This window comes from Protopterus annectens, chromosome 1.part1 (assembly GCF_019279795.1).
Source record: "Protopterus annectens isolate FY-2018-M chromosome 1.part1, PAN1.0, whole genome shotgun sequence".
In the NCBI taxonomy this organism is placed as follows: domain Eukaryota; kingdom Metazoa; phylum Chordata; order Ceratodontiformes; family Protopteridae; genus Protopterus; species Protopterus annectens.
In genome coordinates, this window is record NC_056726.1 from 215389890 (window position 1) to 215416399 (window position 26510).

Genomic DNA, 26510 nt, shown 5'->3' on the forward strand with positions numbered 1-26510 from the left:
TTTGGAGTTTACATACAAGGTGAGGAACTAGTCCTTACTTATTCAGTCAGTTTGTTCAGAGTTATTTGGCTAAACCCTGAGAAGAAAGCCCAGGGAGACCTCTAAGGGTACATATGCCTGCAGCCCTAGGCTCTACCGTAGTAATTTGGGATTTTGCTGGCTGGCTCTTTGTAGTCATAGATCCCCCTCAGACTCCTCCTGCCTCCTTCTGCAAATACTTAGCACCAGAGCTTCTCTATCATGATAAGTTTTCATCATGTTAACATGATAGAGCATGTGTCCCTGCCTCCTGTCTAGTAGTTCTATCATATAGTTGACATCACTGACCTTCCATACCACTTTGAGGGGTCCCTCCCATGCTGCCTGTATCTAGTTGTGTCTGACAGGAATAAGAATCATAACCTGCTGCCCCACAGCATACTCTCTAGCTCAAGCATTCCTGTCATGCCAGACCTTTTCTGCTGATGATCTTCTGCCAGGTTCTCCTGGGTCAAGCCCATGAGTTCCCTGAGCCTTATCCTGAGGTTTAGGACATATGCCACAACAAACTCCTTGTGGGATTCACACTCATCCTCCCACTCTTCATGAATCAAATCTAGAAGTCCCCTCACCCTATGCCCATATAGCAACTCAAAGGGTGAAAAACCTCTGGATTCCTGGGCACCTCTCTGTAAGCAAACAACAGATGGGACAAATATTTGCTGCACTCCCTCCTAGATGGACCTGTAATTGCCTGTAGCATGGTCTTTAGTGTAGAGTTTAACCTCTACACAAGACCATTAGTCTGGGGATGGTAGGGAGTGGTCTTCAGGTGCTTCACCCCACAGCAGTCCCACAGACAAGCCAGTAGGTCTGATGTGAAATTGGCACCTCTGTCAGTCAGTGTTTTTTTTGGGAAACCTACCCTGCTGAAAATTACTAACAAAACATTTGCCACCTTTTCTGCCTCAATGGAGGACAGGACCACCACCTCAGGATATCTAGTAGCGTAATCTACTACTGCTAGGATAGACTTCTTCCCTGTGGAACTTGGGGTACTCAGATACCCCACAGTATCCATAGCTACCCTCTGAAATGAGTCCTCAATCACAGGGAAAGGCATCAAAGGAGCTTTGACCTTGTCCCCTGCCTTGCCTACTTTTTGGCACTGCTCATAGGTCCTGAAGTATCCCTGTTACATCCCTGAAAATACCAGGCCAATAAAAGTTCTGCATAATATGTCTCTTTATCTGCTTTATGCCCATGTGACCTGCAAAAGGGAATGTCATGGGCTATAGCTAGAAATGCCAGATGGCAGGCTCTGGGCACTACCAATTGCTATATTTTCTCACCCTCTAACCCTTCCAAAGGCTCTTCCAAGGGTAACCAATACACTGAGTGATATTAATAATAATACAAATGGTAGTTTTACCAAGAGCAAAGCTATTAGGAGTGGCCCACACAATGTCACCAAATAAATATGCAAGTACTCTCAAAGCATATATATCTCTACACAGATCAGCCACAACGAAAGGTTTAAATATATTTAATAATAAATAATAAAAGAACAAGACAATACTAAATATATATTCAAAGTGATGTCAGAGTTCAAAACCACAGGAAATATTTAAAACAACATTGCAGGCCTGTCTCAAATAAATAAAGGAAAATATCTAAACTAAGCTTCCCTATACTCCTGATTGAATCTAAGATAATTATACTATAACCTAAGAATTTACTAATAGAGCAAGGCAGATGTGGTGAATGGATCTTCTAGTTGTTGTCAGGTCTAAGACAAAGTACAGAATAATTATAATTAACTTATAATACCTTTGTAACACATGCATCTTTGTATAAATAATTTCGATATTCACCAAAGTCATATAATTATTTATAAAATTCCAGCTAGCTGTGCTGGCAGTATCTCCTTTTGTCTCGCCACGTATCAAAGCACAGTATAAATGCAAAGGTTTTGATGGTGTAGATTAACCATTTTACTGCTTGCATATGATATCCCATGTAATAGGATTGACACTTTGTTACAAACTTTACACTATTATTTCAGTATAATAATATTATTCTTAAGAGCTTATCTCTGTGTACTTTTGTATATTTTTATGTTACTAAGATCACTGTATAAGTAATATATTGGTTCCATTGTTGCCTGCTGGCCTCAGTCAGGGCTGAAAAGGCCTTTGGACCAGCCCACCTGGATAATGTAAAAATAAAATAAAGGAGACTTGTCACACAGGGCCTTGCATTTCTTGCAGAATTATGGAGGGCAATAAAAGGAGGTGATTAAAAATTATGTGGAAAACAAAAGGTTTTATAAAGATTTGCTATTCCTTGCTACAAACTCTTGGTAAATCCCTACTTAAAGTATCTAAGTTGTATAAAATCTTATAATTACCAAGAAGAAGACGGGGAAGTGACTGTCAGGAAGACAACAGTAGCTCACTTCAGATGATATGCAAGGTGATAAAACCTTTAAAGAAAGGCAGAGTTAGAAAGAAGACATGCTATGAATATTCAAGTTCTTCAACATATTCAAGAGTTTAAGAGGAGTATGGTCTTTCAGAAAAATGTGTATGAATTAAAGAGGAACATTTGAAGATTTAGGATGTTTGGCTCATAAAAAAGTATATGGGAGCCTAATTTAACAAAATAGATGTGGCATGATTAGATCATATGTTTTCTGTAGTTTGTAGGAGAATTCAAGAATACACAGAACAACAAGAAAGCAGATTTTGTGAGGCAAACAGAACTTAAACTGTTGGTTATGCAAGATGAGCAGTTTGTTAGCTTCACAGAGAAATAATAGACTAGATAAATAAATCAATTTTTATTAGCCACTAGAATCTGTGAGCCTTTACTTTTATTTTTGCATCTCTTTACTTACTGTATAACATTTGAATTGTGATCATTTTCTAAATCTTCACACTTGTGCTTTGCGAAGACTATTTTATTTTATTTTATTTTACATTTGTTGTCTGGGAGTGTCCGACTGAGCTAAAGTCCTTTTTCAGCGGAGGCCTGGGGAGAAAAGCTCCAAATAGTACAGACAATTTAGAACAACATAGAAATGTCATGGTAATTTCAAAACGCAGTAGTTACAAAAGTTTACAAGCCTAAAATCAAAAAGCAGCTAACAACTAAAGCATAGGAAGTCACATGCAGTGGTTAAAAAAAGTTTACAAATCTAAGAACAAAAAGCAGTTAACAACAAAATGTATAGGAAGTTACTTAAAATGTATTGTTACGTGCCCTGACTTTTATAATTTTTTCTTCTTTGACTGAACAGGCTATATCAGACCTCAGGGGAGAGGGGATTAACTAATTTGTAAACTAGGATAGAGCACTGATTCCACTGGACCAATTTCTGTATCAGCCTAGAGACTGAAAGACGGCCCAGAAACTTTAATAATATATAGGTTCATAGGTTCATACTAGGCTATCTGCCCTAGGGCATTTATAAGCCTAGCCAGAATGTGTTTGGCTTTTGCCACCCATTTTAAATTTATTTTGCTATGCCCTTTTTCGAGGTTAGTATACTGTGCCTCTGTCTAACAGTGACACAGAAGTGATACCCATGGTAAACCTATGATCTCCCATCCACTCATCCAGATTCTTCCTGAAGAGACTCAGTGAGGGACTCTGCCTAACCTGGACTGGGATTTTATTCCAGAGTGAAGGGAGCCTCTGGGTTATGAATCTGTCCCTCCAGCATGTCCTATTTATTTCAGTGCTGAGGTTGAAGTCTCTTGAGCGCGTAGCTCGATGGGATTTGGATTTTCTGAGGTGCAGCATGTCCATTAATTCCAGGTTGGACATGGCTTTATACGTCAGGCACAGATCGCCTCTGAACAGACGGTATGCCACTGAGTAGAGCTGGAGTTTCTTTAACTGGGCAGCATATGGCATCTGTTTGAGCCCTTTGATCCTCTTGGTGAGGTACTTTTGGGGTCTTTCCAGTTGCTGCAGGTGTCTGGTAAGGTACATCCCAAAAGGGACATTGTACTCAATTATGGGCCTGATTAGGGATGAGTAAAGAGGCACGATGACCTCCCCTGATCTAGATGTGAATCCCTTCATGATTAGGTGGGCTATATAAAATGTTTTTCTAACCACTTTGGCCACGTGGTTGTCAAATGAGAGATTGCTATCAACTTGGGTCCCCAGGTTCCTAATTACTTCTTCTGTACTTAATGGATTACCACCTATGTGGTAATTTGTGGGCACTTTATTTTTGCCAAAGGGGATGACTATACACTTTTGGCATTTAGCTTGAGGCCATGGCTCTGGCACCAGTTGTCTGTTTCTATGAGGCCCTTTTGGAGGATGCTTGTGTCAGCTGGAGAGTCGATTATGGCGCCCAGTTTGCAGTCATCTGTGAACTTGGTCAGCCACAGTCCTTCTGTGTTGGCCTGTACCTCCGAGAAATATATACCGAACAAGAGAGGTCCCAGGACTGAGCCTTGTGGGACACCACTTGTAACTGGTTTGGAGTCTGACATAGCTCCAGCAATTCTAACCATGTGGGTTCTGTCCTTGAGCCAGTTTGCAATCCATCTAGTGACATAGGGGTTTATATTTAAGCTGGTGAGCTTATCTATAATGCCCGATATAAAATTAAGACTAAATACGTATTTCATTTATTGATCTGTAAAAAAAATGGGTACTTTTCCATTATTGGGGCAACACACAATGATCGCACAGCCTTTAGCTCTGAATCAAAACAAAGCTTAACCAAATGGTTGTTAGCCCTTAATGGAAACAAAGCTTAACCAGGCTAATATTTTACTGAGTCCTGCTCATTTATAAACATCTTCCATGAAAAGAGAAAAAGCATGTCCAAAAAGAGGCACTTATGTAAAATCAGTACAGGCACACCCCAAGCTAACAGCCCATTCTTTTTCATAAATCTTTTTCAGTCACATCCTTTACCCAATTCCTTCCCCTTTGTTGATCTCCACTGTTATTTTAACTGCACAAAACTAGGACAGGTAGAACTGGCAGTCATCTGTAAAAAATGGTCTGATGTTTAGGCATGTACTTTTATGTTCCTTTGTGACAGTTCAAAAGTTGTAGCATTACGGCTTATAGGTTCATAGGTAGGTACTAGGCTATCTGCCTGAGGGCATTTATAAGTCTAGCCAGAGTGTGTCGGCTTTCGCCACCCCATTGATTAATTAACTGATCCTCTGTCAAGCAGAGCCAATGAAGTGATCCCAGGAGTGTATTTTCTGTTACCCATCCACTCGTCAAGGTTTCTCTTGAAGAGAATTAGTGAGGGGCTCTGCCTGATGTAATTTGGAATTTTGTTCCAAAGCATGGGGAGTCTCTGTGACAGGAATCTATCCCTCCAGCATGTTCTATTTATTGTTGTGGTGAGGTTTAGCTCACTAGTGTGCGTGGCTCACAGTGACTTGGATTTCATTAGGTGAAGCACCTTTTCTGCCTCAATGGAGGCCATCAATTCTGAGTTGGACCATCAATTCTGAGTTGGACATGGCTTTGTAAGTCAGGCAGAGATCACCTCTGAGTAAGCGACATGCCACTGAGTACAGCCGGAGTTTTTTCAGTCGGGCTGCATAGGACATATGTTTGAGACCAGTAATCCTCTTGGTGAGGTACTTTTGTGGTCTTTCCAGCTGTTGGAAGTGTCTTATGAGGTACATCCCAAATGGGGCATCGCACTCTATGATGGGTCTAATGAGTGACAAATAGAGGGGCACTATAACCTCTTTATTTCTAGATGCGAACCCTTTAGTAATTAGATGGACCACATAGAAGGATTTCCTAACTACTTTGGCAATATGATTGTCAAAGGAGAGATTACTCTCTACCTGGGTCCCCAGATCTCTTATAACCTCTTCTGTATTAAGGGGGCTGCCACCTATGTGGTAATTCGTGGGTGGTTTGTTTTTCCCAAACGGGATGACTATGCAATTTTTGGCATTCAGCTTGAGGCCATGACTTTGATACCAGGTGTCCATCTCAGTAAGGCCCTTTTGGAGGATGTCCATGTCAGCCGGAGAGTCAATTATGGCTCCCAGTTTGCAGTCATCGGCAAACTTGGTTAGCCATAGTCCTCCTGTGTTTGCCTGTACTTCTGAGAAGTATATGCCAAACAGTAGAGGTCCCAGGACCGAGCCTTGTGGGACACCACCTGTGACTGGTTAAGAGTCAGACCTGGAGCCTGCTATTCTTACTGTTCTGTCTATAAGCCAGTTGGCAAAACATTTCGTGACGTAGGGGCTTATGTTCAGGCTGGTGAGTTTTTCCTGTAATACCCGAGTGGGGAATGGTGTTGAAAGCCTTGGCGAGGTCAAGGTAGGCTGTGTGAACCACCTTTCCCTCATCTATGGCCTTGGTGACTGTCTCGAAAAAGTCAACCAGCTTTAGTAGGCATGATTTGCCCTTAACAAAACCGAACTGGGTCGGGTCAAGTGTTTGGAGGTTCCCAATGTCTTTGTTAATGAGTTCCATGATGATGCGCTCCATAGCCTTGCAGACCAGGCTAGTCAGGCTTATGGGGTGATAGTTACCAGGGTCAGTTGTGGCCCCTCCTTTGTGGAGAGGAATAACCATTGCTGTGCACCATTCTATGGACACGTAGCCTGTAGAGAGGCTGAGGTTGAACAGTGTGTTTAGGTGGGGGGTTATTTCATTTGGTAGTTCTTGCAAGACGCAGCCTGGGACACCATCTGGTCCCACTGATGATATGTTTTTGGCTTTTGATAGGGCTGTTTTCACCTGTGGGTCTGCAGTTTTTGGGATACTACATGTTTCTGGCATTGTTGTGGGCCCTTTTGGAGGTGAGAGGGGGTTGGAGTTTGCACTGAATCTATCTGCCAGGATGTTGGCAATATCAGTAGGTTCAGTATATTTTGTGCTATTTTGCACTAGTTCAGTGCATATCTGTGAGTTGCCACTTAGATTCTTAACATAGCTAAAGAAGGCTTTGTGGTTATCTTTTGAATCCTTGGCTATTTTTCTTTCGAAGTTAACCTTGGATGATTTCATGAGGGACCTCAGTTTCTTACTGATACTGATCAGGGATGTCTTTCCTTCTTGGGATTTGCTTTTTTCTGAACTAGTTTCCTCCTTCTATTGTATAGCCTGTTTACTGCAGGGGTCCACCAAACTGGTTTTCTTCTCTTAGAGGAGTGAGTCTTGGTTTTGCTAGGGATGGCACAATCCATGCATCCTTGTAGGTGCTCATAGAGTGCATTTGTAAAGGTTTCTGCATCTTGGGCAGCGTTATCCTTTAGCGTGGGGGCTGTGAAACTTACCACCTCTGTCTTAAGTAAGGTGAAATTTGCTTTAGAAAAGTCTTTTACTGTGGTTTCCTTAGTTGTGTGGTGGTGGTGGGGTGTGGACATTCAGAGTGATTAGTTTATGGCCTGATCTAACCAGTGACGGGTTGACCTCCGGTGTGGAACACCTGTCGCCCATGTTGGTAATGACCAGGTCCAATATGTTTTCACCAATGGTAGGGGAGTTTACCTGCTGATCCATAGGTTCATAGGTTCAGAGGTTGGTACTAGGCTATCGGCCCTAAGGCCTATACAAGCCTAGTCATAACAATTCCCTGGATATTTCTTCCCACAATATTTACTTCTCTGGACCCCTGTCTAGCAGGGCAACTAACATGATCCCCCGGGTAAATTTCCTATCTCCCATCCAATCATCAAAGTTCCTTTTGAAGAGGGCCAAGGAAGCGCTCTGCCTGACATGTATGGGCAGTCTATTCCAGAGTATGGGGAGTCTATGGGTCAGGAACCTATCCCTCCAGCATGTTTTGTTCATTGTGATGACAAGGTTTAGATCCCTGGAGCATGTGGCTTTGAGGGATTGGGATTTCTTAAAGTGGAGCATGTCCAACAGCTCAGGATTTGACATGGCCTTGTATGTTAAGCAGAGATTACCTCTGAGTAGACAATATGCCACAGAGTATAGCTGGAGTTTTTTTAGACGGTCAGCATATGGCATTTGCTTTAGGCCTGTGATTCTTTTAGTGAGGTATTTCTGTGGCCTTTCCAGCTGTTGTAGATGTCTTGTGAGGTACATACCAAACCGGGCATTATACTCTATTATGGATCTAATGAGGGATGAGTACAGTGGGACAATGACCTCCTTTTTTCTGGATGAAAAGCCCTTAGTGATGAGGTGTGCCACATTGAAGGATTTCCTGACTGTTGTGGCGATGTGGTTATCGAAAGTGAGACCACTGTCCACCTGTGTCCCTAAGTCTCTCATCATACTTTCAATGTTTACTGTTCTGCCACCTATGTGGTAATTCATGGGTACATGTTTTTTTCCAAAGGGGATAACTATACATTTCTTGGCATTAAGCTTGAGCCCATGGCTCTGGCACCAGGCATCTGTTTCTGTAAGGCCCTTTTGTAGAATATCCACATTATTTGGGGATTCAATAATAGCTCCCAGTTTGCAGTCATCTGCGAACTTTGTTAGCCAGAGTCCCTTAGTGTTGGCCTGTACTTCAGAGAAGTAGATGCCAAACAAGAGTGGTCCCAGGACTGAACCCTGAGGTACTCCACTTGTCACTTATCTGGAGCTGAATTTGGAGCCAGCTACTTTTACAGTCTGGGTTCTGTCAGTAAGCCAGTTGGCAACCCGTCGAGTGATGTAGGGATTTATGCCCAGCTTAGTAAGTTTATCTATGATTCCAGAGTGGGGGATGGTGTTGAAGGCTTTGGCGAGGTCCAGATAAGCTCTGTGGACCACCTTACCCTCGTCCACAGTTCTGGAGACTGATTCGAAGAAGTCAATCAGGTTCAGAAGACAAGCTTGGCCCTTCACAAACTCAAACTGGGTGGGGTCCAGTGTTTGAAGGTTGCCAATGTCTTTGTTTATAAGTTCCATGATAATGCGTTCCATGCCCTTGCAGATCAGGCTCATCAGACTGATGGGACGGTAATTCCCGGGATCCAAGGTGGATCCCCACTTGTGGAGTGGGATAACTGTAGCTGTGCACCACTCAGTGGGCATGAAACCTGAGGTGAGGCTATGATTAAACATGATACTTAGGTGATGTGCCAGTTCATTTTGTAGTTTATGTAGTACACAGCCTGGGATGTCATCTGGTCCCATGGATGATGCATTCTTAGCTTTGGAGAATGCGGTTTCTACTTGTGTGGCCGTGATTACTGGAATTTTGAAATCTTTTGGTATTGAGAGGGCATGTGAGGGGGGTGAAGTTGGCACTAAATCTATCTGCCAGGATATTGGCAATATCTTTGGGATCAGTATATTTAATGCCATTCTGTTGAAGTTCAGAGCAGATCTAAGCATTGCCATTTAGATTCTTGACATAACTATAGAATGCCTTGTGGTTGTCTTTGGAATCTTTGGCAATTTTATTTTCGTAACTAGCTTTTGAGGATTTTGTGAGGGATCTCAGCTTCTTGCTGAGGCTGGTGAGGGAGTTTTTTGCTTCCTGGGATTTTCCTCTTTTCTGCAACAGTTTCTTCCTTCTGTTGTATAGTTTGTTTATAGCAGGGGACCACCAGATTGGCTTCCTTTTTTTGGAGGAGAGCATCTTGGTTCTATTTGGGATGGCACAATTCATGCACGAGTGGATGTGCTCATACAGTGCCTTAGTGTAGGATTCTGCAGTCGAACTTTCAGATCCTGTCTGCATGGGTTTCATGAAGTTTGTCACCTCTGACTTCAGTAGCATGAAGTTGGCTTTGGAGAAGTTTTTTAAGAAGGTTTCCTTACTGAGGGGTGGAGGTGGCATGTGGATGTCAAGGGTGATTTGCTTATGGTCAGACCTGACCAATGAGGGGGTGACCACTGGTGTGGAGCATCTATCTCCCATGTTGGTAATGACCAGGTCTAGCATATTGGAGCCCCTGGTGGGACAATGGATTAGTTGATCCAGGGCGTTGGAATTTATGAATTCCAAGAACTGTTGGGAAAAGGAGTTGGTACCCGAGTAGTTTTCCCAGTTAATGGCAGGGTAGTTGAAATCACCCATTATTAGGGTGTTTGGGTGTATCTTAATATTTTCCAGTATGTTTAGAATGGTGTGGTGAGAATATTGGGGCATAGTGGGGGATCTGTAGCAAGCTACAATTTGGATTGCAGTCTTACCTAGTGTTAGTTGCACCTGGAGAATTTCAGATGCATTGTGTTGGGCAACTAGCCTGGAGGTGTGAATATCCTTGGTGAATATGGACACTCCTCCATCTTTAGTGTTTCGGTCTTGGTTTTGTGGCCAAAAGGTGTAATAAGAGTTTTAGCCTGGTACTGCAGGGTTGCTCCCTGGAGCCTTGAACAAAGTCTCAGTTACTGCACAGATATCGATGCTCTCCATTTTTAGGAATGCCTCGAAAGAGTGCATTTTGAGGTTTAGACTTCTAGCATTGAGTGGCATGACCTTCAGATTTTGCATGCTTTTATCTGTTATGGTGTTGGTTTTGTCCTTTGAACCTTGCCTAAAAAAGGCACTATAGGGGTGGCAAGAGCTTTAGCCAGTAACCTGAATCCCAGGGGTGACAGGTGCAGACCATCTCTGGCAAAGCATAGTGGTTTGTCGATCATGTCTTCCCAGGCAGACAGATACTGGATCCCCTTTGAATGACGCCAGAAGCTTAGATAATTGTTGAAGTCAATCATTTTGTCCTTATACTGTGGTATCATTCTGGGCGAAGGCAGGGTGCTACTCAGGGTTAGGGTCAGGGCGTTTGAGTTGATGAATCCCAGGAAGCGCTGGGCCTGGAAATTTGTACTTGAGTAGTTTTCCCAGTGAATGGTAGGGTAATTGAAATCACCCAATATCAGGGTGTTTGGTAGGACCTTCATGTTTTCCAGTGTCTCCAGAAAGGCGGAGTGGTGGTCCTGAGTCATGGAGGGTGATCTGTAGCAATCCACAATTTGCATTGCAGATTTGCCCAATGTTAGGTGCACATGGATGATCTCAGAGGTATCATGCTGCTCCACTAACTGGAGGTGTAGGTATCCTTGATGAATATGGATACACCCCCTCCTTTTATGTTTTGGTCCATGTTCTGTGGCCAAAATGTGTGGTATGAGTTGTAGCCCAGTAGTGCTGCTTATATGAGAAGTGCGCTTGCTGGAGTGAAACACCGCAGCCACACAGGAAGAACTTGAGGACAGCAGGAGCTATATGAAAACGACGTTACTGTACCTGGAGCTTTTGGACTATTAATCCATTGTGTTTTACAATGTGAATGGGTTACAGTCTGTGGAAACTGCACATTATTCCTTTTGTTTCATAATTTTCACTTGAAATGTTTTGTCAGAGGAAGTGAAGGCTGTACTCACATCAGCAGCAACAGTATGATCATATGGACCACGTGTTAATATTCCAAGTGCTCATTAAACCTGTTGCCCTGATAACGGAAAAGTACTAAAGAATGTCTAAACTAATCTGTTGCTGTTTATCAAGTGGACTGATGCCTTCACAGAAAATGTTTGAAAGTTAAAAATTAAAGTGAACATTTTTCAGATATTTGGTACTTCTCTGAACAATTGAACAGCTCTTTCAGATTCATTGTGGCACGATTTAAGAAACAATGGGCTGACAGACTGAACATTTTCTGTCAATTGGATAATGTAATTCTGTCTACACTGAAGTAAGCTTGAATACCAAAACTAGATATAAAATTATAATTTATGTAACAGAAAACATACCTGTGGTACAAGATACAGATTAAGAATACGTGCAATAACAGTAGATATTTCTGAATAGGCTTCTCCCACTACAGCTTTTACTAAAGAGTCAAGATTTTTGTAGTCGCACTCCACAGGCACACTGTTTTCATGGGATTTAGTTCCACTGAGAAATCTCATAACACCTTCCACTGCAAAAGTAGCGTCATCACAGGTGTCATATATTTCATATCCAAGTTTGATATCTGGAAGCAGAGCAGTTGAATTGTTGATCATTTCTATTGAGTACACCATTGACTGTGCCCAGATAAATGCCCGTATATCAAATCTGAAAGGCAGAGAAAATATGCCAATAATATACATGGGAATGAACTAATTATACATGCTGTTGAATTTCAGAATGTTTATGGCTGCAGAATGGGTAGTTTGCAGAGCTTTTTGTTAAGGAATTTGTCAGCCTAATAGCACTGCACTTTTCTCTTCAAATATTTGATATGCATTTTGGAGACAGGTTGTCAAAGCATTGCAGTTTGGAATTGCTTTCATTTATACAGTTTTAATGGGTCTATATTAAAAGCCCGAAAGGCCGTAACATCGAAGCTATGTACATCGACACATAAAGGTTAATGTACATAAACATCGAAACACGTAATCGGCAAAAATCACAACTCCGAACATGTTACGTCAACAAAGAGTGCCTCACATGTACATTCACATTAACATTAAAAACTTAAATTAACCCACTTTTGCAGAGGGGCAAACCCCATGCGGGGGCTGTGCCCCCCAAACCCCCCTACTTAAATATACCAACTTCGAGACCGCTGGGGAAAAGGATATATTTCCTTATCCCCACGATCATGCTGCTGGCTAAACAAACACATTTGGCATTGTGATTTTTGCCGATTACGTGTTTCGATGTTTATGTACATCGACCTTTATGTGTTGATGTGCATAGCTTCGATGTTACGGCCTTTCGGACTTGTAATATAGACCCATTTTAATATGTTGAGAATAGTAGTTTCTGTTATTGCTTAGAATATCAAACAAAACATCTTAAAATTTGATTTTTTAGTGAATTTGCACTACTACCAGAAGTATATTTAAAATGTAAGTTAAATGAAGGATTTGTTTTCTCATCAAAGTATAACATAATGTTTTATTCGGCTGTTCCCTTAAGCAGTCATAATGTACAAACGAAAGGCTCTAATGTTCAAGCAATTTAGAATAATGGCTTATCAGAGACACAGTTAAGAATTCTGACAGTTGTGTTGCTTGCAGAAATTGTGTCATGATTAAACTGCTATCTTCCAGAAAAAAACAAAAACAAAACAAAGGTGACTAATGCTGTTTTTCAGTAGTTTACCATATAGTCTAAAGAGTTAATGTACTTTCTGATCACTGACTGATCACTAATTATATCTGCTGACTGATAAGTTAATACCTAAACCAAAAAGCTAACAATGGTAAGCAGGAGGATTATATGACTTTTCTTTTATGCCAATTATGTCTGATAGTAAAGATTAGATTTTCAAAGCTTATTTCATAGTTTCATTTAGAAAAACAAAATAACAAGAGAATCATATCTCATTAACATCTTCTTGGTGTGGAATGTCATACCACTAGCAATATAACACATCTTGGATTCCAAAGCATTTTCTGAAAAAGAAACTTAAAAAGCATAAGAGAAACAAATGCAAGTATTTTGTGAACAATAAATGCTACTAAGATAGTACATACAGTAATGTTATCAATAAAATGTTTTATTTATAGCGACAATAGTCAGTGCATTCATAGTTTATCCATATATGCTATAACATATTATAATATACACAAACCCAAATTTATATTTTTGTTTCACTTTTACAAAGTGTCATATCTTGAAAACTGCATACCCTAGGCATATATTGTTAGAAATTCTTTAATCAGGAATAATCTTTCACATGATGACAAGAAATTCATCTATGAGTGCATGCTTATTGTGTGGTTTACAGAAATATGAAAACATATGGATGGTGCAGTAGTGCACTGGTAGTGTTGTCCCCTCACAGCAAGAGGTTCTCTGGTTCAATTCTTGGCTGGAGTGCCTTCTGTGCGGAGTCTGCATGTCCTCCCTGTATTCATGGGGGTTTCCTCTGGGTGCTCCAGTTTCCTCCCACATTACAAAAACATGCATCTGGAGTGTTTCTCCCTGGGCCGCCACTGAAAATTGGCTTTGTTCCAAGTCAGACTTTCCTGGTAAATGAATGTTAAATAAAAAATAAATATGCTTAATTCTAGCATTATAAATAACACTGAATATATAAAAATAAAAAAATACAATCCACAGCCGGGGAATGAACGTGTCATACACTACAAAAGCAACAAAATAATAAACATAAAATCCTGGTGTTGGAACGACCAAAGCTGAAACCAATGGAGTAGGTAAAATGTTCAGAACCACAAATGTCCACCAAATAAATGATCCAAACAGCTCCTAGTAAAATCTTTAATTCACCACATCAGACATAGGTAAGCGCTTTCACCCACAAAGGGCTTCCTCAGACCATATAACTTCAGGGTATAATGAAACATTTTATAGAAAAAAGGCACCAAACCATCACAATTAATCAATCAACACCCATTTAAAAACAATGACATTACTAAGAGTCCTGTGCATATAAAATAAAACTATACCTAAAATATATAAAGGTAAAATATGTACTTACAGAATATGAGTGCAAATACAACACATTCAACATATATATATAAATAAAAATAAAATTTGATATACACATCAATGTGCGTATAGAAGTAATATTCAAGATATATATATATATATATATATATATATATATATATATATATATATATATATATATATATATATAAAACTAGCCACATACTGGAAACAGTAGAATTAGCTGATAGTTCATAGGAATTATGTCATGTTCATAGGAAATATTATTATATGATAGTAACACTGTTAAGGGGATTGCCCCGGGGGACAATGGCTCGCATGTATCCTCACGTGCCACGAGTGACATGGACTTGAATAGAAATCAGTCTATTGATATTGATGCTCGAAATAACTGTGTGAATGAGCTGACAGATGATAGCGTGATTATACATAATATGAAAGACCCTACTGAATCAGTGGTTAGGAGAAAGACTCCAAGGGATACCCAGAGAATAGAGAATGCCACCAACAGTGTGGTTAGTAATGAAGCTGCTTTACGCCCTTTCCCCATATCACAACAATTCATGGGGGCGGGGGGGGAGAACCAGATCCAGGAGCAGGGGCAGACAGAAGAGGAAGCTCTCTGCAGAGTTCCAAACAAGCCAGAACTTGAAGAAAATGTGGGCGAAACCCACAACACATTAGTGTATGATTTATAATCTCGTACACTAACACCAGATACAATTGGAGTCCTATCAAGAGGACTATCTTTTGTACCTACATGTAAGAGTATATTGACTGAGGCTGTGATTGATTTCAAGATGTTTGTGAGGAACTTGTGTCTCAAATTAGAATTTAAGAATTTGAACTCCACATGTGATGGCATGACTTTTAAGAATCCGAGTGTATATACACCAGGGATACCGCCTGCAGCGGCAACTTTTAGCAAATTAGTTGAGAATGATTTATATAGTATGCATGCAGGGGAAAGACACACAAGATACCATAGTAATTTGAATTTTAGCCAGAGGAAAGCCCTAAGGGAATTGAGGAATGATTCCTCTATAGCTATCAGGTCTGCTGATAAAGGAGGTTGTTTGGTGGTTATGTATTTTGATTATTATGATCAAGCAATGAAACGATTGTTGGAAGATGATAGATTTTATAACAGAATAGGACAAGAGACTGTGTTTGCACATGTGCATAGGACCCATGGGATGCTGGAAGATTTGGTTAAAAGCCATGTTATTACACAGGAATTCTATGAATATTTGTTGGTCACTGATCCCTTTGTACCAATAATTAATGGTGTGCCTAAACTCCATTAGGATGGTAGATTTCCACCCATTCTACCGATAGTTGCAGGGAGAGGGTGGCTGGCTGAACCCTTCTCCAGATATGTGGAGAAGTTATTACAGCCTGTGGTGGACTCTAACAAATATATTGTAAGAGACACCAAACAGTTTTTATTAGACCTATATAGTTGTATGAAGGAGGTATCCAACGGATTACAATACCAAATGGTTACTGTGGATGTTCAGTCACTCTTTACAGTGATCCCTAATGATGAAGGAATACAAAGGTTTTATGACTATTTGAAAAACAATGCCTAGCATAGTGACTCCATGATAGATTTATTGGTTCTATTTTTAGAGGTGGTGTTGGAAAACAATATATTCATGTTTGATTCTGATTACTACTTACAGAGGGACGGCGTAGCTATGGGCACTTCTTGCGCCAATGGCTACGCCAACCTATTCATAGCAGCCCGGGAGATGGATATGTTGTTCAAGTTAGAAGAGTTCCAGACTGACATTTTGTTCTACAGGCATTTTGAAGACGATGTGTTTTTTGTTTGGAAAAGAGGGGTCAGTGAGCTTGAGAGCTTTATAGTTAAAATTAATGGTTTAACTTCATTCCTGAAAATTAGTTGTGAATTCTCAGATAGGTGGATCTCGTTTCTAGATGTGTATGTTGAAAGACTTGAGAATGGCATGTTGAATACAGGGTTATACAGGAAATTAGGCCACAGGAATGCATTTTTACATAGACATACATATATTTTTGGGAATATAGTGAGAGGTCAGGTCATGAGAGCTTCACGCTATACACCTCTACCGGAGAATTTGGATAGAGAACTTAGTGACCTGTGCACTAGATTTGAAGCTAGAGCATATAAAAGCAGTGATATACAGAAAGGATTTCATGATTTGCCAATGTTGAGAATGGATAGGGCAACTCCACATTTTTCAGACTGTTGTGAGAAGGGACATGACTGTGATGACAATCCAGTGAACAAGAATGCGATAAGGATACCTATTTTCTATACACAGGATGTAGGTGTAATCAAAGACATTATCAGAACACATTGGCATATACTTTCAATAGATCCTGACATTAGAGAAGTTATAACTGACACTCCGCATTTTGTATATAAACATAAATCCAATCTGAAGGAATTATTATGTCATACCAGGCATATACAGCATCCCATGGAACCAGCATGTACATCTCCATGTAACCAATGCAACTTTTGTAGTAGCATTGATTCTAATGGTTCTTTTATTAATCCCTTAAGTGGTGAGAGGTTTGTATTTAGGGTCCATGCTAACTGTCAGTCCGAGCATGTGGTCTATTTGGCATCTTGTGTCTCATGTGATGCATTCTATGTTGCGTGGACTGACAGGAAACTTAAGGATAGAATAAGGGAACACTTGTATCAGATCAGAATTGGGTCCCTTGTGAATGCCCTGTCTGAGCATTACATCAGTACAGATCAAACCCACACTTTTTTTGTTCAAAGTGATAGAGAGAATACCTGTTAGTTCTAGAAGTGGAGATACTAGAAGCAAGACAGAGACGCAGGAGGCCAAGTGGATCATTAGGTTAAGGAGTGATAGATACCCTGGTCTGAATGACAAAGTATCAATGAGACCCTTTTTAAAGAACAGGAGACTTAAATGATTCATCATTTGAGTTATATATGTGCATAATCCATTTATATTTTTGGTGATGTAGTAGACATAATTCCTAAGAACCATCAGCTAATTCTACTGTTTCCAATATGTGGCTAGATTTATATATATATATATATATATATATATATATATATATATATATATATATATATATATATATATATATATATATATATATATATAAATATATATATATATATATATATATATATATATATATATATATATCTTGAATATGATTTCTATACGCACATTGATGTCTAAATCAAATTTTATTTTTATTTATATATATATATATATATATAAAAACATGCTGGCTATGCCCTTGCAACTCCCACTCTAATATCATCCACCCCATCCAACCAGTACCTTTCTTTCCACTCCACTAACTACCTTGATTATAGCAAGCTCAGATGCTCATAAGCCTAGTACTTATTATACAGCAGGAACTTCTCATTGTAACATTTGTTAATGTCTGTTACGTACTTCACAGATAAAGATTCTAGTTGTCTACTGATGTACTATGTTCTTCATCTGTAAATATGTTGTAAGTAATTGCTATGTTAAATTGTTAATCGCTATGTAATCCAATGTAACTACTGTCTGTTTATTTTACTGTGGAGCTTTTCTCCCCGGGCCTCCGCTGAAAATTGACCTGCATCCAGTCGGACACTCCCGGTCAACAAATTTAAATAAATAAATAAATAAATAAGAAATATATTTTTATATATATGTTGAATGTGTTGTATTTGCACTCATATTCTGTAAGTACATATTTTACCTTTATATATTTTAAGTATAGTTTTATTTTATATGCACAGGACTCTTAGTAATGTAATTGTTTTAAATGGGTGTTGATTGATTAATTGTGATGGTTTGGCACCTTTTTTCTATAAAATGTTTCATTATACCTGAAGTTATATGGTCTGTGGAAGCCCTTTGTGGGTGAAAGCGCTTACCTATGTCTGATGTGATGAATTAAAGATTTTACTAAGAGCTGTTTGGATCGTTTATTTGGTGGACATTTGTGGTTCTGAACATTTTACCAACTCCATTGGTTTCAGCTTTGGTCATTCCAACAGCAGGATTTTATGTTTTAACACTGAATATATGTCAAGATGTACAACATACAATGCAATTATCAAAGCCAGTTTTCTTCAACAACATCTTAGGTTTCACCTGATGTCAGGCACCGGTTTGTCAGTCACTTGTCTTTTGAAGTATTAAGTACCTAGAGAAATATTGTTGACATAGGTCTCACCATTATGTAAATATAAACTTAAATATGAAAACATGAACAATAAGGTACAAATGGAGATTAATTCTCTGTGGGACATCCTTGACTAACAATCTTAGTGTCATTTTGTTAATAACTCTTTGTTCTTTTTAATACTATTATTAGCTGGTAAGTCACTTATTTAAAGAAGCCAGACCCAAGAAAGGCCTGGGTGCTATAAGAAGCTATGGGTATGAAATGGAAGTATATAAAAAGGTGCTATAGGCTTGGCTCGCTTGCTGTGCTCTCCCTGAATATTGCTGATCTCTGTCTGCATTTTATTTTGAATTGAAGTTTTCCTTTAAGGTTTGGTTACTTCTATTTTTATCTTCTTTTGGAGTTACATTTGTTTTATTTTAAGTTTTCTGTTCTGTTGGAGTTTTAAGAGGTCTTGGCTGGGATCAGTTAGAAAAGATAGCAAAGAATTCCTTTGCAAACAGTGAATAACCACAGCTAATTAGTGAGAGGAACTGAGAAATAACATTCCTCATTTAGCTATAAATATTTGGAAGCATCTCTATTCAGCTTGAGTGCTTGTTTGTCTTGCTTACTTTACTCTCCCTGAATATTGCTGACCTCTATCTGCAATTTATTTTGAATTGAAGTTTTTCATTTAATAATTGGTTACTTCTATTTTTTCTATCCTTTTTTTGTATTACATTTGTTTTGTTTTAAGTTTTCTGTTCTGTTAGAGTTTTAAGAGGTCGTGGCTGGGATCAGTTAGAAAAGTTAGCAAAGAATTCCTTTGCAAACAGTGACTAACAGCAGCTAATTAGTGGGTAGAGCTGAAAAATAGCATTCATCATTTAGCTAGAAATATTTGGAGGCATATCTCTTTAGCTGGACTCCTTGTTTGGCTTGCTTGCTGTACTCCACCTGAATATTGCCATTTTCTGTTCTGTTGGAGTTTTCAGAGGTCTTGGCTAGGGTCAGTTAGCTGGAGTGATTGGCTTGCTTGCTATACTCTGCCTGCATATTGCTGATCTCTATCTGCATTTTATTTGGAATTGAAGGTTTTTATTTAAGGTTTGGTTACTTGGTGGCTTTTGAGTTGCCCGTTCTTACTATAAATCTGATTTTGGACACTCCTCCCAGTCCCATCTCATCAGCTCATTCTACTAAGTAGAGAGAGATCGGTTGGGAAGGACCAGCCCTTAGTTTCTTAACCTTGAATTATATTCTGTTTCCTCCCCTCCCACTTAACTTATAAAAATTGCACTTTATTCAGCTGCTTTTACTGTTTTTGTGCTTCTTCCTACTTTACTTAGCTTTTTTCTGCATGTTCATTGTGTTCTGTTGCATTTAGTCTGCTGCATTTACTACTGCTTGTTATAGCCTGATTACATTGTAACTGTTATTCTAAGCCTCTTAGTTTTGGTTTAAGCACTTGGGTTTCATGCCAGTTATTTTGCATTAAGATGGTTTGTAGTCTACACTCTTGTGGGAAGACAGGCTTTTGAGCTGGGAATTGTTGGTTGAATGCTTACTGTGCCAGTTGTTCTAAGTGTCTTTGTTCTGGTTTAAGCACTTGGGTTCTACACCAGTTATTTCATACTAGGTAGGTTTGTGATCTATGCTCTTGTGAGTGTATTCGACTTAATTGCTGCTTATTTAAACTGTTTTTTTTTTTTTTTTTTTTTTTTTTTTGCTGCTGTGACTGATATTTTCTGCACCTTGAATTTCTGGTACTTCTGCATTTTATAGCATAGGCCAGATTCAGGCTTGCTGAATCTTGACTGTTTGATATCATTTGAGCACTAAAGCCAGCCATCTTACATTAAGAAGGCTCCCCTGCACCCTTGTGGAAGAAGTGTGCAGCCAAGGACCCATCTGAGTTGGGGATTTCTGAAATAAGGCTCATTATTAGCCTTTCCCTTTGGTTACTTTGTATCAAATCATTTAACTTTACTTGTATTTAGGCACTGTGTTTGCGCAGGTTTGCACTCAGTTTACCGGAGCTACTTAGAGATTGCACTGCTGTCTTGCGAGCAGCTCAGTTGTGCATTGTGAAGCAATGACACAGTTTTCTACCTCTAACCCTCCATAGAATAGCCACTTTTTGTTAATTTTACAGCAAAATTTGGTCCATCTAGCCCACTCCTCGCTAGTTACTAGAATATATACCTGATATAATGGACAGACAGTATCTCACCATTTCCCCAGCTGGCGTTATTGACATGGGCATCCTGAGGTAATGATGCAATTGCTTCATGTATACTGACAACCAGTTACTCCTGGAACAAACAAATACAACATGTGAGAGATGTATATTATTAATTTGGACTCAATTCTCTCACATAACAACAAACCAGATATCAAACAAGCTGTCAGCACACACATTTCACCTCTTGCACATAACAACACATAAACCCACATGCATGAAGGTACTTGCTAGAAGCCTACCTAAAGATTAGAGACCTCCCAAGCGCAAACCTACTGCACACACTGCAGACTCAACAGAATCCACTACACATAATAATACATACAACAATGTCTCAGCCAGTAAGCCCATAAGGCAAAACACCTCAAAATCAAATGTCTTAGTCATAGGTGACTCCATAGTGAGACACACAGATGTCCCCCTCACCAGGCTGGACAAGGAGAAGGTCACGGTCAGCTGTCAGGTGCCAGGATCCATCAGATCATGCATGCCCTCAAGTCCTTCAACAACAAGTACTGTTATGACTCTGTCATAGTCCTTGTTGAAGTGAATGACTTGAGACATACCTCAATGGACTATATGAAGAGAGACATGACTGAGCTCTCAGATTTTGTGTCCCAGGCAGATGTGTACCTAGCCTTAAGCAGTATTCCACCATCACCCAGGATGATGCCTCAAAATAAACAAAAAATGATTGACTTCAACAACTGGCTTAGCTTCTGGTGTCAGTCCAAGGGGATCCAGTATCTGTCAACCCGGGAAGATATAATCAACAGACCATGCTTCTTTGCCAGAGATGGTCTTCACCTGCCATCTCTTGGCTTTTGGTTACTGGCAAAGGCACTTGCCTCCCCCATTGTGCCTGTTTAGGCAATGTCATAAAAAATCCTGATGTAAAAATATCTACTAGAGACAAACTCAGGGTTATGCTGCTTAATGCTAGGAGTCTAAATCATAAACTGCACTCACTGGAAGCACTCCTTACCTTGGAAGATGCTGATGTCTGTGCAATCACAGAGACATAGTTCAAGGCTAGAGAGAGCACCCAAGCCATGCAAGGCTACATTGCCTTCCACACATTCATACCTCAAAACAAGCATGAAAGAACCAAAGTGGAGGTGTAGCCATCTTCATTAAAGACAAATACACCTTAAGAGTGGTCAAACAGTATGATTCTGTAGAGCTACTCCAACTCCAACTAACTGTAGGCAAACCCCACCTTCCATGTCATTGTTAGCTATAGGTTCCTCACCATGAATCACAAGAACCACTCTGCCTATCTGGACCTATTTGAATCACTCACTATACAGTAAAACACCTTGGTCATGGGTGATTTCAACTATCCTTCCATTGATTGGGAGTCATATATGAGCAAAAAGAAAAGAAAAGGTGGTGGGAGAATTCAATGCACGACCTCACTTGTGATACCAAAATGAACGCTTTATTCAATATTGCGTTTTCGTCCAAAAGACTTCATCAGATAAAATACGTACTTAAAATCTAAGCTTTTATACCATAATACATGTTATTATTAACCAATCATGTTTCACTTCTAATTAAAAAAAGAATCCCAGTTGAATTCAGCATTTTACAATATACTAATAGTACATTCATGTTCATTTTATATAAGAAATTCCACTATCTAAAATATTAATTTAAAATAAATATTTGTTTAAAAACTTTCATTAGTTTGTAAAAATTGCATCATTCAAAAATTTATGAATTTATTAAGCATTTCAAAGGGTTTACTCTAGAATAACCTTACTTTTTCAATTTGCAGTGAACACTGCCATCTACTGACCTTATTTATTATAGTTTACAAGATTATATTTTAGCAGCTTTTAACTTTAAAAATGGTAAAATGGATATGTTTTCATTTAAACCTGGGGGTCTATTGGCTTCCAGGGCCAGTTGCCACCACAATTCTTTGAAGCCTATATTTTCCTCCCAGGGACCCCCTCTTATATCAATTTTTACTTGATCTAATACAAAAAATCTATATTTATATTCCTTGCAGACAAGTGAGTGCTTAAAACGTGCATTGGTTTCCTTGCATTTTTTGATTTCATAAGTATGTTCGTAAATCCTCTTTTTCAAGGTACGCTCTGTCTTACCCACGTAGTAAGAAGTACATTCCTTGCAAATCGCTAGGTAAATCAATCCCTTAGACTCACAATTAAAGTATCCTTTGCTATATAACCAAATATTTCTACTTTCCAAGTAAATTTTATCTTGGTTGGTTATATACTCACATTGTCTGCATCTTCCACATTTATATGTGCCTATTTTTCCAGGGTTGCCCCTTTCACCTTTGTGTCCTAAATTTCCTTTTTCTAATACATTTTTTATGTTGAATGAGTTTTTAAACACTACTTTTGGGTTGGAATCAAGTAATCCTTCCAAATCCGTGAAGGCTTTGAATTTTTCCCATTCATTGTGAAACAAGTCTTTTACTTTACTATTGAGCGCATTATACTCTAATATGAGTGCTTGTTGGTAGTTGTCTTTCTTTTCTGGAATGTTTTTATAAGGATTTTGTATTTCTTCTTTAAGTCCCAATATAGGTTTGAACCTCCCATTTCTAGCTTTGGACACCTCAGTCCTGTATTCCATGATAAATTCCTTAGGATATCCTCTATCCAGGAACATTCATTCTAATCTATCACATTCCATATTAAATTCATAATCAGTGCTGGTCATTCTGGAACATCTGACGAACTGTCCCTTCACTAAGTTTCTTTTACAATGGTTGGGGTGGTGGGATTTACGAACATACTTATGAAATCAAAAAATGCAAGGAAAGAAATAAGAGGGGGTCCCTGGGAGGAAAATATAGACTTCAAAGAATTGTGGTGGCAACTGGCCCTGGAAGCCAATAGACCCCCAGGTTTAAATGAAAACATATCCATTTTACCATTTTTAAAGTTAAAAGCTGCTAAAATATAATCTTGTAAACTATAATAAATAAGGTCAGTAGATGGCAGTGTTCACTGCAAATTGAAAAAGTAAGGTTATTCCAGAGTAAACCCTTTGAAATGCTTAATAAATTCACAAATCTTTGAATGATGCAATTTTTACAAACCAATGAAAGTTTTTAAACAAATATTTATTTTAAATTAATATTTTAGATAGTGGAATTTCTTATATAAAATGAACATGAATGTACTATTAGTATATTGTAAAATGCTGAATTCAACTGTGATTCTTTTTTTAATTAGAAGTGAAACATGATTGGTCAATAATAACATGTATTATGGTATAAAAGCTTTGATTTTAAGTACGTATTTTATCTGATGAAGTCTTTTGGACGAAAACGCAATATTGAATAAAGCGTTCATTTTGGTATCATAAGTGAGATCGTGCATTGAATTCTCCCAGCACCTTTTCTTTTCTTTTTACTGGTATTTGTGCTGTTTGGAAAAGTTTGCCGTAAAGACTCTTTTTTAGTCATATATGAGCACTAAGGTTCCTGGACTTTGTTAATGCAAATGCTATGGAACAGATAGACTGCACCTCCACAAGGGGTTCAAATGTCCTAGACTTAGTACTCACCAGCAGAGGGGGTCTCTGCACTAGGCCCTGTGTGTTGCCCTCTCTGGTAAGGTCTGATCATAAATCAGTCTCATTCAAAGTAATGATCATACCTGAGCCCCCTCAGCAACAAAAAGGATGAAAAATGTCTCCAAAGCAAACTACAGCATCCTAAGTGGTGGCATAAATACTATCAAACCCTCTGCTACCACTGCCAACAATGACTCCTATACAGAGGTGTACACAAATGCCCTGTATAAACACCTATACAAATGTATAGACTTAGCTATACCTGAACATATAAAAACAAGGTCCTCACAAAAAAATAAGCCACCCTGGAGGACATCAAGCATAAACAGGTTATACAAAAAGAGGAAGAAACTAATGTCTAAGAACAAGAGGGAACTGACTTGGCAGAGGAAGGACACCCTCCACAGCTTGGAAAAGCAAATTAGATATCTTGGAAAGTCCTCTAAAGTCAATTACAGAGATAAAGTAGCATCAGTAGCTAAGGATAATCACAAGGCATTCTTTAGCTACATCAGAAATCTAAAAGAGAAGGCCTAGCTTTGTGCCAAACTAGTAGTGGATGGTACCAGTCATACTGATCCTAAGGACATCACCAACCTGCTAGCAGACAGATTTTGCACAAACTTCACCCCCCCCCTGTTTCCACCAGACATACCTCAAAGTATACCTGTCATCAGTCCTCTACTGAGTATCTCCAAAGAACAGGTCACAACCACACTCTCCATGGCCAAAAACACAGCCTCTATGGGGCCAGATAACATCCCAGGCTGCTTACTAAATGGTCTAAAATAGGACCTAGCAGAATCACTTGCCACTGTCTTCAACCACAGTCTAAGTACTGGCTATGTCCCAGCAGAGTGGAAAACAGCAACAGTAATTCCCTTGCATAAAGTAGGTCCATCAATCAACCCTGGGAACTATAGACTCATAAGCCTAACCAGCCTTATCTGCAAGGCCATGGAGAGAATCATCATTTGCCCCCAACACCCCCTTACTATATATACCAACTGAGAGACCACACTACATTGGAGAAAAGGGGTTTGAAACACTTCGGTATGTGAGATGGGGAAGTGTTAGACAAGCAGTTACTTACCCTGTCGATGAAATGAAAGTTCACTGAGTGAGCTATCGATGTTTATTGTTCAATGTTGAGCTGTTCGATGGCTAGCCCATTTGATGGCCAACAATAGACCCCTATTATTCTATGATGATTATCAAAGCTCAAGTGTAGCTTGTTTCCTCCAAAATGTCGACACATTTAGTAGTTATGCAAATAAATTTTACACTCACCTAGAAAACTGTATAAACTGTCAGTCCCTACCAAAACTAAACTAAAATTAGAAGGGCGATCTACATGTATAAATACTATATTACAGTAAAAGGAAAAAGTTCATTAGAATATATAGAAAAATTAAAGACCCACAAATAAAGGTCAACATCAAAAGGTTGTACGAGGTACAGAAAAATACTATCAGGAAAACAAAAGCTTCCCATGAACATTGGCATTGGAAGCAAAAGATAATTACAGATCCTTCTTTACTTACATTGGAAAGTTACAAAATAAAGCCAAACATTGCCCTAAACTTATTCATAATGCCTCTAGTTACTTTGTTTCAGTGGATATTGAAAATTTGTTGTGAAAAATTCAGCACAGGTTTAATCTCAGAGAAATCAATATAAAACACACATATACCTAAAGATCTCCTCAGCCCCTTATTATCACAAAAGAACAATTGCTAAAAGTACTCTCCAAAATAAAAAAAATACATCCTCTTTGGAATCTGATAACATAACAGGCTGCCTGCTGAACAGCACTAAATTTGTGCTGGTGGACCTACTCCTACAAATATTCAACTTCAGCTTCTCTACTGGCTTTGTCACCGGGATTTGGCCTGCAGCAGTTATGATGCCACTGTACAATGGAAGCCCTAACTTGTACCTTGAGAATTAAATATCCATCAGCCTGACAAGCATCATGTGCAGGGCCATTAAACAATCATAACAGACCTGATAAACAATGCTATAAAACACCTTAGGAGACTTCACTGCCAACAGTTTGAACTTGTTAAGGTAGAACCTGTCTAATGAACTGGGTGAACCTCCAACACTTTGGCTTTTCAAGGATAGATCCTGCCTAAAGAATCTTGAGAATTCTTTTGCGGGAGTAGCACAACCTGTGGACAGAGGTCATGCTGTTCATAGAGCATACCAGGACCTCACCAGAGCATTTGATAC

The 26510-nt window shown here is 39.1% G+C and overlaps 1 protein-coding gene across 1 annotated transcript in view; it reads right to left on the reverse strand.

Moving 5' to 3' along the window:
• The window catches only part of GPRC6A (G protein-coupled receptor class C group 6 member A), a 264931-nt gene that overhangs the window by 197639 nt on the left and 40782 nt on the right, over positions 1 to 26510 (reverse strand). Inside the window, exon 2 of the mRNA XM_044074212.1 lies at positions 11665 to 11971. Coding sequence (XP_043930147.1) covers positions 11665 to 11971 — 307 coding nt within the window. The remainder of the gene's footprint in view (positions 1 to 11664; positions 11972 to 26510) is intronic.